We start from the raw sequence: 15,603 nt of genomic DNA on the forward strand, positions 1-15,603 counted from the left end.
CACAGCTAGGACAGTACTACCACGAGAGTATTTGGGTGAGCTAAGAATAGCAGATTTCCTTGAGAAATGTTTTTGTTTATTTTGGGTTTGTATTTTTAAATTGTTGGAGCCTTGGTGACCTTTTTCTTAAGAGTCCTAGAAGAACAGCCTGGTCAGAGAGTATCATTGTAATAAGGACGGCAGTTGTGAACTGCCCTAATTCTCTGGCTGCTTCTTTGTGACCTGCAAGGTTTTACTGGCAAAATGAGAAGAAAAATCATAAAGTGGACATACCTCTGAATTTTATTGCTGTTGCTGCTGGATTAAAGGTAGAGAAGGCCAGTGTGACACTTGCATTCACGCTGTTTCTAGGTCACTGTTGTCTGTGGGGCCACTATAACTTAAATAAGTAGAAGGCACTCTGTGTTAAAGGGGATATATCCAGAATGTATCTTTATTAAAAGGATGAAGAGCAGGAATCTGTTCAAAATGATTTCTAAGTTACTGCTAGGATAGCTCTGGTGTGAAGCCCTGCTGAAAGCTGACAGGACACCTCTATGCCAATGAAAAGGGTCATTTCCCTGGGAGCAGTGAGGGCTGGGTGCGTAACTAAGATCAGCAGAGATGAAGGGATGAGGAGCTCATAGGATTGAAGGGTACAAATGCCAGGAATGGAAACCCATGATTCTTGCTTGGTAGAATGATGTATTTTCCCAAAGATTTGTCTGCTGGGAAAGAGCAGCTGAGCTCAGTTTTGTGGTGGGTTTTTTTTGGGGGGGTTAGGGGTGTGTGTGTGTGTAGGGATTTGTTTTTTTTTTTTTAAGGTATCTTTTTGAATGAAGGAAATGGACAGTAGTGAGAAGGGATGGACAAAGTGTAGTGGTACCTAGGGAGACAAGGGCAGAATGGTGGTACAGACTGAGAAAAGGAAGCAGGTCTGGAGGAAGGAGTGATTCACATATCATGAGTAAGACACTTAGATGTGCAAGAGGTAAGAGGATCAAAGCTATTTTTTTAAGACAGAAGGAAGTTGTGTATTTGGATTTTGAAAAAAAAATTATTGTGAATAGCTGGTGCCTGTTAGCTATCTCACAGGAAAGCTATAAGCAAGACAATGCAGGGGGATTTTTATTGTTAGTCAAGCTGTGGTTTAGTACTACCCGTGCTCTTAGATGGACACAACATAAAATTACAGCCTCAGAGAGATTCACAGTACAACAGCTAACGCTTCTTACCCTGTGATTTACAAAAAAAAAAAAAAAACAAAACCAAAAAGAAAGGAAAAAGAAACAACCCTTTTTGGCAATCAAGAAAAAGTAAAAAGCCAAACTATCTTTGTGTCAGAGGATCTAGTAATATTCACTGGCTCAAGCCCTGGCTGGTGGCTTAGCAAGTATTGAAGGCAGAGCATTGCACATGATAGATCGTGTTTTATGTGCTTGTCTTACTTATGAGCCTAACAGAGTGTATAATTGATACTGAAATAAAGTGTAGTGGGGATTCATGTATTTATATCATCTGTTCATTTCACAATGGAGCATGTATCCTGGTTGGAAAGCCCAAGCTCTTGCTAAATTTTAATTGCCTTCCCCTGCTGATCCTATGGTAAAGGTTGTTGACTAATTAGGGGTAGTTTCTAAATCAGGATTCTGTACACACAAAATACCCTGTTATTTTCTCATCTGTCTAGACAGGTCACCTAATCCAGTATTAAAATTCTGAAACAGGAGGGGAAAACATTTTCTTGAAGCTTTCATGTGAGGAATTCACATGAGTTTGCCAAAGCCAGGATTAGGAAAGCTGTACTTAAGAACTGAGCTAAACCAGTTCAATTTCTATAGGATGTAGATGGCAGAAAAGATGTGTCTTTACTGTGGCAATTAAAATACGTGCATCAAAGTGTTATCTGGAGATTGGGGGAGAAGTGGAGAGTGCTATAGAATGTCTATGGGGTTGTAATAAATCCTGAAGACATTTCTAGTAAGAGTTATTTCAGCTGTGGGTTTATAATAGCTCACAAATGAGGAAGGAGTAAGCAGATGAAGATTTATTTCTTCCTGAAGAAGAGATGACAAGGATTATATAGGAAGGTCCTTAGCACTGCGGAGAATGTGAACAGGGAATCACTGTTCAGTGTTTCTTATAACATAGTTCTGGGGGATGTCCTCAATTTTCATTGGAGAATGGTTTTGAAACCACCAAAAGGACATTAATATTTGCATAAGGATAATAGACAGTGTTGCTCCTCACCACAAAGTTGTTGTGAAGGCCAGAAGTATAGAGGGATTCAGAAAAGAGTTGGCAAATGCAAGGGGCAGAAGTCCCAGGGGTTGTTAGGCTCAGAGGTCTGGACCTTAGCTCTACCTTACAATGACCTTATTGGACTTCCTGGTGGAAGTTGGTACTGCCAGAAGAGGGTCTTTCCTCTTCACACCAATATGACTCTTCATTGTGACTTGCTGTGGCAGTTCTTATGTGCCCTTCAGTAACGGTATGGTTTTGCCCTTCATATCCCAGAGGTGGACTTTCCTGAAGCTCTGAATACAGAGATCCCAATGTTCAGGGCTCATCTTAAAGATCTTAAAATAACTCAGAGAAATTTCACTTCTTATCATCTTAGTTTGAAAGTCAATAAATTGACATGCTGGGGGGGGGGGGGGGGGGAGGGCAGGGAGGGATGTAGAGGACTAGTGCTTGACAGGGCCCAAGAAATGTAGTGGTTTCACTCAAGAGAAGATGGTGCAGAAAAATATTTCTTCATAGGATGCCCAGCTCCTTCCCATGGTAAATAAAGAAAAGTGATGCTTCCTTTTTTTGGTTGGGTTTTTAACTAGAATGTTGTCCCTCATCTTTGTGGTGTGTGTTCGTGTGAGTCTGTTGAGGAGTGGTCTCGTCTTTCGTATCAGCCTCTTGACTGGTGAGGATATAACCTCCTCATCATGGAGCAGCTCCCAACTAACTCCCGAGGGAGGCCCTCCCTACCTGGAGTGCCCTGTTCCTGTTTATCTTAACCCATTCTGAAAATCCACTTTCGGAGTGGATTAAGATAAAAAAGAGCAAAACACTCCTCTCCCAGATGAGGAAAGTCCACAAGGGGAATGAACCAGCATCAAAGTCAAGTAGAGACAAGTCCTGAGGTGTCTGCAACTGGAAAATTGAGCCATCTCACCAGCGGCTCTAGGGAAGGAGCTTTGCATCCTCCCCCCTCTGCCTGCTCCAGATCTTTATTGTTTCTTGTGGAACAGGGAAGAAATTGCTCACTGCTACTTTTTCAAACTGTTGTACTGCTTTTGAATCTAGCTTGCTCAGAAGTAAGTTCAGTGCCTGGTTTTGGCTTCTGCTTGTCAAATGACCATGATTCGTGACTCTTTCTCCATGGACTAGAAAGCATCGGATGCTTTGCAGACATACTTGACTTCATCTTGGAAATAACTCTCCAAACACCAGTGTCTGGCTCCCTGTGACAAATATCAGCTAGCTGAGATCTGTTGGTCGGGAGATGAAAACCATGAGATGATTGATGTAATTGCAGGTAGACGTTTTTAGCGTGGCTGCAGCAGAGCTGGCTCAATGTCACTGGTTCCATTGTTCAGTGGCAGTTCGAACAAGCCACCTTGGCAGAAATAGAGTTTGGTACAGGCACTGTGCTAATCTCTCTTGCAGGTGAGCCTAGATAGTGTGGATTGAGCTGAAGTTTTTCCAGTGGAAACTAAACATTTTCAAAGCAGCTGTCAAGAGCTCCAGTAGGACCACTTTACTTTTTATACCACTGCTTAAATCACTGCAGTCTGGCGTCACCTCTGTTACAGAGACCAGGAGATGCTTGGTCAACAAGCATAAATAAGATCCTGGAGAAAAAAGGACTCTTGAAATGAAACCACTGTTGCTTTGCACTCCATGAGTACACATGATCATACACTGCAATAGTTCAGCAGTATCTTAAGCACAAAGGTTTGACTCTTCTCCTGGTGATGCAAAGGAGAAACAGGAGTCTTTGACACTGGCCAAGGGTTGGGCGAATTGGGGAAGAACACAGAGGTTTATCTAGCAGCTTGGCAACAGGCAGAGGCAGCATATGAGCTCCTTGGGTTTCTCTGCGTTCAGTAAGCATCGGGTAGGGAGGACGGTCAGGCTGGGAATTACACGCACGCTTTATCCAAATCATTGGGCACCAGCTGATTCAAGGGCTAATGAATCCTGGGCTGTGTGTTTATCCTTTGCAAGTCAGGACTGTTATCTTCTTGGGCCTGGTGCAGTATGGGTCTCTGTACTCTGTTTTTCATGCTCTTGAGGGCAGGTGTGAACCTACCCAGAACCAGATGTTGACATTTGTGTATAAAGACATCCTACACTGGTGATCCTTCATTAAGGTTTAACCTTAACCACGGACTCAGGCTGGGTACTAAAATAAGGTGATGGAACCCAAGAACTTAAGGGTATACACAGTTAAAAAGATGCCTTCTAGGAGTTTGCACAGAAAAATAGGGTGTTGCTTGGGGGAGCAGTTGGATGCATTGGGTGGGTGGAGGTAGAATTGGACTAGTCAGGGCTAGTATGGGTTTGAACCTCTCTTCATCAAAGACTGAGGCTGATCTTGATGTGGCAGGACAGTGTTGGCTCCAGGGGCTGCATCATGTGGCTGTAAATTTTTCAACTGGCCCTTGTTGACTTTCATCAGTTGAAACATTTTTCCGTCTGTACCATTTCTGTAATGATTGGTTTGATATCTGATCTCCATGCTTTGAGCTAAATCCTCTTTATCTAGTCCCATAGTTACATGATCTGAAGCTTTGTGGTTGCCACAGAGGCAAAGCGAAGCTTCATTGCTGTGTTGTGGAGCTTGTCGGCACTGGACATGTGTTTGTTTTTGGTTTTGTTTTTTTTTTTTTAATTTAAAGTCTCTACCACAAAATTGCCACTTTTGGTGGTTATATAAAGAGATGGGAGTTTGAAAATCCTTTGACTTCTCTGGAAATAATCTACATGGTACAAGAGGGTGGAGATTTCTGGAGCTTCCAGTACTGATGCTCCAGGCCAAAAAGTTGTTGCATCCCAATTTGACCTCAGTTATCCTTCCTATGCGTCTCATTTTGAAGACTGGGTCTAGTTCACAAGTTTTCTTTCTTTTTTGCTGGACCTTTTTTTTTTTTTTTTTTTTTAAAACTTTCTTAGGATTTTTAACTGCAGAGAAGTTTGAGCCGAGATCCCTGAACTCGCTTGTTTGCTTTTTCCATAGGTTCCTTAGAAAGAGAGCTTGGACGGCATGCAAAGTTGTGAAATATCTGGAGACAGCACGGATGATCCTCTTAGTAGTGGCCTACGGAGAAAACGACAGCCTCGAATAGTAGTTATTGGTGCTGGGCTTGCAGGGCTGTCAGCAGCGAAAGCGCTCTTGGAAAGCGGTTTCACGGATGTAACTATCCTTGAGGCGACTGACCGAATTGGAGGCCGCGTGCAAAGTGTGAAACTTGGTAAGAGCAGCATTTTGGGCTGGCTTTATTCTGCTAACAAGGCTTTGTATTGTTATTAGGTTAATTTGACCTTGGAAATGTGCTTTTTCAGTCAACGTGCGCACGCGGAAGGTTATTTGAGGTGTGATGTTGTCAGGGACGTAAGTCCTTGGGCTCCTTTCAGGGTGGGTGGGTGAATCTGAGCTACCTTGTGCATCTTTTCCGAGGGAGGGCTGCTCCAAAACCATGTCTCTATAAAATAAAGACCTCGGTGATCATTTCCATTCATACGGGAAGAGCTCTGTGTAACAAGTCTGTGAGAAGCGTTCTGTGATTAAATAACTGTATCGAGAGTTTCCACCAATGTTTTCAAGCTTGACTCTTGACTAGGAGCAGTCAGTAAATCTCCTGGCTAGTGAAGGGCTGTTTCTCAGTGACTTACATCTCTTGCAGAGGGGCAAGCTCCAAGCTATTCTGTTTCACAAATAGCCCCATTCATTTCCCTAGAACTAATTTACTGTGTAGGGCACTACCCACTGTGAATCAGGCTGCTGGAAAAACCTCTTCAATGTATCCTTTCATCCTGATTTGCAGCTTTCCTACCTCTGTGGCTTCCTTTCTCAGTGTGTAATAAAGGTGCAGACACTGGATATTTTAATCCCATGTCAAATTGGAAGGGCTTGTAAAATCTCTAAATACAAAACTACTGGAACAAATGTTACCCTTTGCAGCACAGTAGTCATTGAAACTTGCCCTGGTATCTAGAAGGGCATTGCCTGTCTCTTCTCCACAGGAGGCAAAAAGCTGTTCACTTTTACTGAATTGCCTTTCTGATTTCAATTAACTAGTTCTGTTTCTGATCCCACTCCCTGTATTTATTAACTTTGGCCTCTTGCTGCCCTCCTTTCTTTTTATTTGTCAGGTGCTTACATCACTTACTATATTTTACTCGATAAACTCACTACAGTAAATAAACAGCAGTGTCCTATGAACTTTCAGAAGGGAAATGAATGAAAAGGCACTTGGACAAATCTAATCTGCAGAGTTTGAATAGGGCACTTTACATTCTGCTGAGACTTGGCATGGAGGTTAGAATGGGAAGTGTGTCCTTTACTCACAATACACTGTATTAAAAATATCCTGGATCGTGTCTGAAAGGAGGGAAGTGTTAAAGACCTGAAATCTTCAGGGAGCAATATATCATTTTGTCAGTGCACCTGTGAAATAGGTGTTTTTTTGTACTAGTTTTGAGACCAGTTCTCTTACCTTTGGACACCTTCACCAGTTACTCATATCTTTGCCTTTGCTGGGAATCTACCTCCTGTTCATTAACACTTCTTAACTAACATGAGACAAGAGCAGCTTTTCAGTCTGGTGGAGATCTTGCAGTTTGTAGATGTAACTGTTATTTTCAGAGCAGAGGACTGGAATTCAAAGTCTTGATCTTTTAATACCTTTCTTAAAACTACAAGCTGGCCATCTTATCTTCTGCAAACTATCAAAGTTACACTGCATGGGTATGGACTGCAGTTCTCTCCCAAGGTGAGTCCGTGTTCTGGCCCCTTGTCCACTCTGCAGATTCATATGCCCTTTAGCCAAATAATTTTGGAGCTCTGTTGGGTGTAAAATCTTCAGAAGTAAAATACTGTGGAGCTCTGTTGGGTGGTAAAATACTCAGAACCTCCTTATTCCCTGGTACGAGGGCAAAAGGGCAGCATGGTCCTGAGCTGTTTTCTTCTTCTGTACTCCCTGGAGCAGCGAGATTGGGACATGCAAGACCTGCTTGTTTCTCAGACCTGGCTAAAGCTTACAAAAAGCTGTTACAGAAGTGGTTTTTCTGGGTCTTCAACGTATGACCACTTTGATCTGCTTGTCTAAATGGCATTTAAATGTTAAACTTCCCTGGCCACTCCCCTGTCTGCACACTTGACTAAAGATCCAATTTAAATCCTCAGTAAAGCTATGGAGGCACATTCTCAGGGTTATATCCAAATACTTTGACTCTTACTGAGCCCTACTGGGTCTTGCAGTGGACAATATTTTCCCTCAATTGCAGAGAGTATGTTGCTGTTTAGCACAGGGGAACAGTTTGGATTTTCAGAGGTTTGGTTCATCATTTCTAGCACAGGTGAAGCAGAGGGTTTATGTGTTCATGGATTGTAAGTGTGTTTCTTGTACATGATTTGAGTGACCAGTGTGCTGCAGCAGCAAAGAAAGCCAATGGGGTGCTGGGCTGCATCAACAAGGGCATCCCCAGCAGAGACAAAGTCATTATCCCACTCTACTCAGGGCTTGCCAGGCCACACCTGGAATACTGTGTTCAGTTTTGGTCCCTGCTATACAAATAGATGTGGACAGGCTGGAGAAGGCCCAGAGAAGGGCCACAAAGATGATCAAGGACCTGAGCAGCCATGTGAGGAGAGGCTGAGAGAACTGGGGTTGTTCAGCCTTGAGAAGAGAGGGGTCAGGGGAGACCTTATCTCCATGTTCCAGTATTTAAAGGGTGGCTACAAAGAAGCTGGAGAGTCCCTTTTTACAGGGAGTCACAAGGAAAAGATGAGGGGTGATGGGTGCAAGTAACTCCTGGGGAGATTCCAGTTGGGCACAAGAAGAAAACTTTTCAAAATAAGAATAATCATCCACTGGAATAATCCCCCCAGGGAAGTGTTGGATTCCCAACATTGGACACTTCTAAGATTCAGCTGGAAAGGGGGCTGGGCCATCTTGTCTAGAGCATGGTTTTGCCAGGAAAGGTTGCACCAGATAATCTTTGAGGTCCCTTCTGACCTGGTATTCTATGATTCTGTGATCTATAACATCTGTATCCACTGCAGATATTTCATGACAAGATGCCAAAGGAATAGTCAGGGCTGCAAAGGGAAATGTGAGAGTTGCTTGATACGCAATCTGTGCTTTCCTTTGGAATATTGCCGGTATGTCTTCTTGTGTATAGGCTCTCTTGACTGCTGCTTGTGTCTCAGTAATTATATTTGCAGAATAGGAAGCAGATTTTTTTCTAATTTTTGTTGTATTTGATGATTCATTCAAAGTAGATTAATATTGAAACTAAAATCTTTTAAGGCCCTGAAAGTAAATTAGCTATCTCTGTTTGAAAAGGTGTGGTTTAATTATACACCTCTAATTAATTTATCATGAAACTTACACTAGGTAACAACTGGCTTGTCTGCTTGGTAGTGATGCTAGTGAGTTTCTAAGCATTACAGGCAAGAATGACTATTTTTAATTTGTTGGTATTTGATTATATTCCGCATAGCTTCTGAAAACAGGAGAACTTGGAACACATCGTAATTGTTACCGAGCACCAATTCAGTGGGACCTGCTGGCATGTTTTTTTCTTTCAAAAGATCAGGTGCCCCATAAATAAAAGCTATATTCAGGAGGATTCTTAGTGTAGCAGAGAGCAAGCTCCTGACATAAAGCAGCAGGCAGTATTCCTGCTGCTGATTTGGCATGTGATGACTCGCAGGAGGATTGTATTAACAAGGTGACTGCCACATGCAATATTTATGAGCTTTGTACCTTTGGCTGCCAACGTACAGCAGTCATTTCCGCTAGGCTGGGTGCTCTGGGAGTGTATTGGAGTTTGTGGCACCTTAAATATTCACACACTGATGCTGCAACACTCTGAAGCGTGTACTTTGTTTTAGGTACACATAGAAATGAGTTCTGTAATGCATATTTTGAAGGGCGATCAGCATGCTCCTTAATGACGAGGTGGTTGTCTGCTTGAAAAACAAGAAACGTGGAGCTTCCCTTGGAGGCTGTGTCTCAGCTGGAAAGCAGCATTTTTTGGAGCTTTCACCCGTTAAAGTTGACTGCATTATAGCATAGTGCTGCAGTGTCTTTTTCCCTGAGCATATATTTACATGTTAAACAGTATATGATGACTGGTAACTGCATGATCCTTTCTTCATCAAGCAGGATCCTATTAACTATCCCACTTAATCAGGCATTCACACACTTCTGCAGAGCGAACTGCACAGTGTGGTGTTGGCTGGGATGCTGGGAGAGCACAGCTTTGTCAGACTTTAAAACAGTTAGCTTTGGACTTCTGAGAATCTGTAAAAACGTGGGTGGAGGACAGGACCCAAGGTTATTTTTAGCACGTCCTTTCAGCTGCTGAACATCTCCCTGTGCTGTCAGCCCAGTTGTGGCAGCGCTGGCTTAGCACGTCTCAGAGCCCCGGTGTAAACCCCGTTAAGTTATAAGGAAGGGAGAGAGTGGGGCTGACCAAACTCTCTGTGTTTTGCAGGCAGAAAGTGTAAGTGATGAAGCCAGTCAGAGAGGGACCTGGGGGTGTTGATTGACAGCTGGCTGAACAGGAGCCAGCAGTGTGCCCAGGTGGCCAAGAAGGCCAATGGCATCCTGGCTTGTGTCAGCACTAGCGTGGCCAGCAGGGACAGGGAAGGGATCTTACCCCTGTGCTCGGCACTGGTGAGGCCGCCCCTCGATGAGTGGGTTCAGTTTTGGGCCCCTCACTCCAAAAAGGCCATTGAATGACTCGAGCGTGTCCAGAGAAGGGCAACGGAGCTGGTGCAGGGTCTGGAGCACAGGTGTGATGGGGAGCGGCTGAGGGAACTGGGGGGATTTATTCTGGAGAAGAGGAGGCTGAGGGGAGACCTCATGGCCCTCTGCAACTGCCTGAAAGGAGGGTGCAGAGAGGGGGGAGGAGTCTCTTGAGCCAAGGAACCAGCGGCAGGCCAAGAGGGAATGGCCTCAAGCTGCGCCAGGGCAGGGTCAGACTGGCTCTTAGGAAGGATTTCTTTGCAGAAGGGGTTGTTGGGCGTTGGAATGGGCTGCCCAGGGCAGGGGGGGAGTCCCCATCCCTGGAGGGGTTGAAGAGTCGGGTTGACCCAGCGCTGAGGGATCTGGTGGAGTTGAGAACGGTCAGTGTGAGGTTCATGGTTGGACTGGAGGATCTTCAAGGGCTTTTCCAACTGAGAGGATTCTGGGATTCTGTGAAGACTAAATGCATCAGGTGTGTAACCTGACAGTGCATCTTTTTAAAGAACCTGATTTAAATTTTCAAAGGCATAAATAATAAAATGTAACCTATTTGCTTATTTGGGGAATGGAAATGCGTTTTTGTATTGCAGTTATTCTGAGGTGTATTTGTAAATAACATGCATTTTTAATCCTGGGACAAGGTTCAGTATGCAGGCTAATGTTGCTATCCCAGGGCACTGCAAGTTTTCCTACATCTCCTGGCTGGAGATGCTTTTCTTCCTGTGTCTGGGCATCCATCCCCTCCTCTTGAATACAGAGGATATATGAAGTCTTTAGGTACTCTGTTCTTTCCCTACAATTATATTTGTGTAAGTATCCTTATATGTTCTTCTTGCAATAATGCAGTGTGGCTTCTTACAGCTCTCTTCCTTCCCACACCCGCTTCAGTAGTACATGGCTTGTGCTGCAGCAGGAGCAGTACATCCTCTGCTGTCTGATCATGTTCTTAAGTGCAGGTTTAGAGAACATGATTTAGAAAGGCCGAGTAGCAAGGACAGAGCAGCTAGCAACAACCATGATAAGAACTGGGAACCTAGATTCTGACTTTCCCCTTAAGTATCAGAGGTGTGTCACTGTGATATATCTCTGTTGGAAACATCCCATCCTTCCAGCACTATCTCAGCTTGTATCCCCAAGGTTTGAAGAACACTGGCAGTGCCCTTGTCTAGCAGAGAAAGGTTGCTTAAGTGATGTTCAAACATGTGTTGTCCTTGGGCAATTGTTCTGCTTTTGCACATGTACATGTTATTTTGGGTTGAACGTGACAGACTTTCAGGAAAATGCGCTTCAATAACTAGTTTGCTTGGTTTACTCTCCTGCAGGGCACGCCACTTTTGAACTGGGAGCTACGTGGATTCATGGTTCACATGGAAACCCAGTCTATCATCTAGCAGAAGACAATGGTTTACTTGAAGAGACTACTGATGGTGAGAGAAGTGTTGGACGGATCAGTCTTTACTCCAAGAATGGGGTGGCTTATCATCTTACCAACAATGGGCAAAGGATCCCGAAAGATGTGGTTGAAGAATTCAGTGATTTATACAACGAGGTCGGTATTCAGCTGCTTTGTCAGATTGTAGATTTGCCTGAAACAGTGAGAAATGTTCTGGGTACTGGACAAAGGTAGAAAACCAGTAACATCTTTCAATTTCTCTGCAAAAAATCAACACTTAGTTTGCTTTCATCTGCTTAACTATACCCCAGTTGTCCTTGATGTGGGATTAACTCACTGTTGTTAGGAAGAACAATCTTTCCACATTTGTCATCAATTTAATCACTTCCAGCAACTATTGCTGGGGAGATCCAGTCTTTTGCTCTAGAAAGTTGCTACTTAATTAAAAGAGAAGAGGAGGGATCAAATTACTAAATGAAGTAGAACGCAAAACCTTAGCAACAACCAGCTAAATATTGTAGCCCTGTGACATTTTATTGATGTTATAAATACCATAGTGTGCTGCGTAGTATGCCAAAGTCAGTGCAGTATTGTAGGAATTGCAAGTTTTCTTGCATCAAAAGGAAAGGAACATCTTTTCTGGTAGATTCAGACCAGTGTGGACGTCAGTTTAAGGTTATTTTAACTTCTTCTGATCAATGTTCAGTGACGTCCTCGTCAGTGCAGTGTAGATCAGGGCCTCAGTATGTGACAGAAGAGCCAAATAGAAAAAAAAAACCAAAAACAACTACAGACGCAGAACCTAAAAATACTAAATAGAAGCCTGCAAGATGGAAATGAAAATGCATGTTTAGTGGAAAGATTAACCTCTGCTAAAAAAGCAATAAGCCAATGTTAGGCTCAGGCAAATAGGCCAAATTTACTTTCAGTAAGCTCAGCACTGCTGCTGTCATCCTAGTATTTCTTTCAGGGAGAAAATGGGGTTTCTTACTGATTTGTGTGTTGAACACGTATGAAAGATTGATATTAGTTCAATCTGCTTTCAGTAGGGAGATTTGGCCTTAGGAAGAGTGAAGTGAAAGAAGGAGGCTTGCCAAAGTTAATTATAATTATTCCCCACATTTTTTTAATGTCACTTATGAAGTACATTTAGGGTGGTCAGTGCAGAATGGCTAGTCCTCCAGGTAATGTGATCTCTCAGTGGGTTATATAAAATGGAGCAAAACATTATTATTTTCATCAGGCTGTAGCCATGCCTAAAACCTTCAGATTTTCATCTGACAGTGGATTTCACCAGTATTTGCTGCTTGGCTGAACACACACTAGATTCAGGTTACTCTTGCATACTTTATGTTTAAAAATATATCCATGAACATTTAGAAAAGCCACCAAGAGAAGAGGCACTGTAGCCTGTAAAGAATTACCATGAATTGAGTGGGGAGCAGAAATGGGGATTTTTTTGCTGGAAAAGATTTTTTGACACTCTCCTGGGTCTCTGCACTGGAATCTGTGATGGGGTGGCACAAAATCATTTCTGTTTTAGAGAGGGGTAGTAAGGAATTTCAAAGAAACCTCATTATGGAAGGAATTTAGCAAACCATGGCAGGGAGCAAATTCTCCTTGGACAAACGCAGGTGGAGATAATTCATCTGAACAACTTTTTCACTTTACTGGATTGAAAACAGAACCAGAGCCAGCCAAGAAAGAAGACAGGTGAGATGCATGTGGGGCAAGTTTAACAGCAACTAAGACGAGAAAAGAGCGAGGGAGTAAGTGAAAACACTGCAGTGAGCAGCATTATTTATGTAAATGGAACACTGCCAAACTGCGTGCAGTGCTCGGTGATCATCCTGTCTCAAAGATGATAGGAAAATCTCCAGCAAAAGGAGGGTGTCAGAGGCAGGCAGACTCTGAAATGAGAATGCAAAGATGAGAGCTACTTAGCTTTGAGATAACAGCCGGTAAGATAAAGGCTATAACAAGGTGCCAGTGTTTTAGAAATGATTAATTTGGTAAATCTACCCTTTCTTTTAAAGCAAGAGAAAGGGGGCAGCCAGTGACATGAGAGAACAACACATTAAAAGTTAATCTTCTTTACGCAACACGTAATTAGCTTATTGTTGCCATAGGATATCTTTATCGCTAGGAGACAGAAAATGCTTTCACATTTATAGATTGTAAAAATGTAAGTATGTAAATTGTAATTTGAATGTAAATTGTAAATATGTAAGGAACAGCTTAAGCCAAGAATACGACATCAGCCAACCTCTTAATTGCTGTTGCTGGGGACGTGCTTTCTCTGCCTTCCTTCAAAGTGTGCTGGAATTTCTTGCAGGGGCAGCTCGTGGTTTTGTGAGCTTGTCTCAGCCTCTTTGGGGTGTCACACTGGACAATCTTTAGTGATTTAAGACAGCTGACTGTGGTTTCCCCCCTGCACCGTGTAGGAAATACAGGAACTAAGGTGCGCTGCTTGAGCTCCTGAAAATCTCCAGTTAAAAAAGACTATGAAATACAAGTGCCCCAGTGGGTTGGCAGTCAGGAGCATGTGCAGCAGGTGTGTGGCTTTGGGGACCTTTTCCTCTGGCATAAAGTGCAGAGAATGTTTCTGTTTACACATGCTGAGTCTGCCTGGTGCATTCCTGTTTTACGTTTTGTTGAGTCCCCCACTCCCCCAGCATTTTTTTTTTTTTTTCTTCACATTTTCACTAGAGTCCATTCCATCTTTTTTTTTTTTTTCATCCTGGCTGGCCAATACTCCCTTGCTTTAACCGGTGATGAAATGGGTGCTGGAGAGGAACAGTAAGAATTTGGTCTTCAGTTCTGCATCTCTGTTTGAGGAGGTGGGTTTTTGAGAGGTTTTGTTAAAACATCTTGAAGTTGTCCGGGATAAAAAGCCATTTTACAGATCACCAAATCCTGAGGTCAGGCTCCTCCCTTGCCTCGTAGGAGCTCCCAGACCCTTCTCAGAGTCTTCGGGAAACTTGCTTTTAGCAATCCTGCCATCATGCCATCTCATCTCTCAGGCTGCATCTCCCACTTTAGAAGAAGCTGAGATAGCAAAGGCTGTGACACACTGAAAAGGAAAAAAAAAAAAACAAACAAAAAACAACCAGCAACCACACAATGGGTGCAAAGCCTAATCAGGGATGAAGCACTGGCATTAACAGTGGAAAATGTAGTCCTGAATGAACGAGGCTAAATTTGTCACAGTTTCAAATGCCTGCTCTCCCCTGCACAGCCGGCTCCCTTCCCATGCACTCACACACTGCCCTTCTTTCGCTGCAGCTGCTGCCACGTGCTTGGGCTCAAGCATATGCCCCCAGCTCTGCTTCTCCATCTGTATCTCTCTAACTCCAGTCATCTTGTCATCTGGACACCAGATCCTAGTGAATGCAAAGTGCAGAGGGTCTCCCTCGAGTGCTTCCCTCTGGTATGTGCAGTCACTGAAGCTGGAGCCCAGCAAGGTGAGGTCTCTCATCTGTGTGCTGAATTTTCTTGGCGTGAAAGGCAAGGCACCCCAGTACCTCCAGAGCTTTGCCTCGCTAGTTCATTTGGAAAGTCCTTACGCTTTTTCCAGGCACTTGTCCAATCTTTTTTGGCTGTCTGCTTCTACTTCAATACAAGTTTTGCTTCTTTTTGTTTGCAGTAGCCTGAATTTTTAATAGCTGTAGGGATGTCTCACAGAAGCCTTTATTTGGTTACAAGAAAGCCAGCAGTAAGACTGCTCAGCTCTTCATTTCTGTAGCAGAAAGGTCCCTGTGAGAGGCTGTCTCAACTGAGAGGCTGTTGCACTGCATTGAGGTCAGTCAAGATCTGTCACAAGCTTGTGACCGAGGTGACCTGAATCCTCCTCCATGAGAGTACTAGAAAACTGAGTAATGCCTGCAAGGAAGTTCTGCAATCCTGCAGAGCAGCTACCTGGATTTCCAACCACACGTTGCCGAGTGATGCACCATGAGAAAGGGCATTGAGCCTCCTGTTAGCAGGACAGTTCTCCAGCCACTGTTGTTTTAAGACTATCCTGCTTAGACCATGTACTGTGCGGGGCTGGCGCTGCTCAGCATCATCATCAGTCCATTTGGACAGTCTCTCGAAGGGGGCACCAGCATTGGAAGGTTCTCCAGGGTGTGATGTCCATGCCACGTATTCATAATCTTCCCACCTTCCTCTCCACTTCTGCTAGAATGATTGGGGGAATTCTGGGGCTGGGGGAGGATTTTATCCTCTGCCTGCTTATAGCACATCTGCACAACC

At 43.6% G+C, this 15,603-nt stretch overlaps 1 protein-coding gene across 1 annotated transcript in view; it reads left to right on the plus strand.

The window, feature by feature from the left end:
• SMOX (spermine oxidase) overlaps positions 1 to 15,603 on the plus strand; it is a 57,244-nt gene that overhangs the window by 25,442 nt on the left and 16,199 nt on the right. Inside the window, exons 2-3 of the mRNA XM_074821826.1 lie at positions 5,216 to 5,450; positions 11,279 to 11,505. Of these exons, the coding sequence (XP_074677927.1) occupies positions 5,243 to 5,450; positions 11,279 to 11,505 (435 nt within the window). The 5' untranslated portion in view covers positions 5,216 to 5,242. The remainder of the gene's footprint in view (positions 1 to 5,215; positions 5,451 to 11,278; positions 11,506 to 15,603) is intronic.

The sequence above is a fragment of the Strix aluco genome, chromosome 4 (genome assembly GCF_031877795.1).
Source record: "Strix aluco isolate bStrAlu1 chromosome 4, bStrAlu1.hap1, whole genome shotgun sequence".
Classification (NCBI taxonomy): domain Eukaryota; kingdom Metazoa; phylum Chordata; class Aves; order Strigiformes; family Strigidae; genus Strix; species Strix aluco.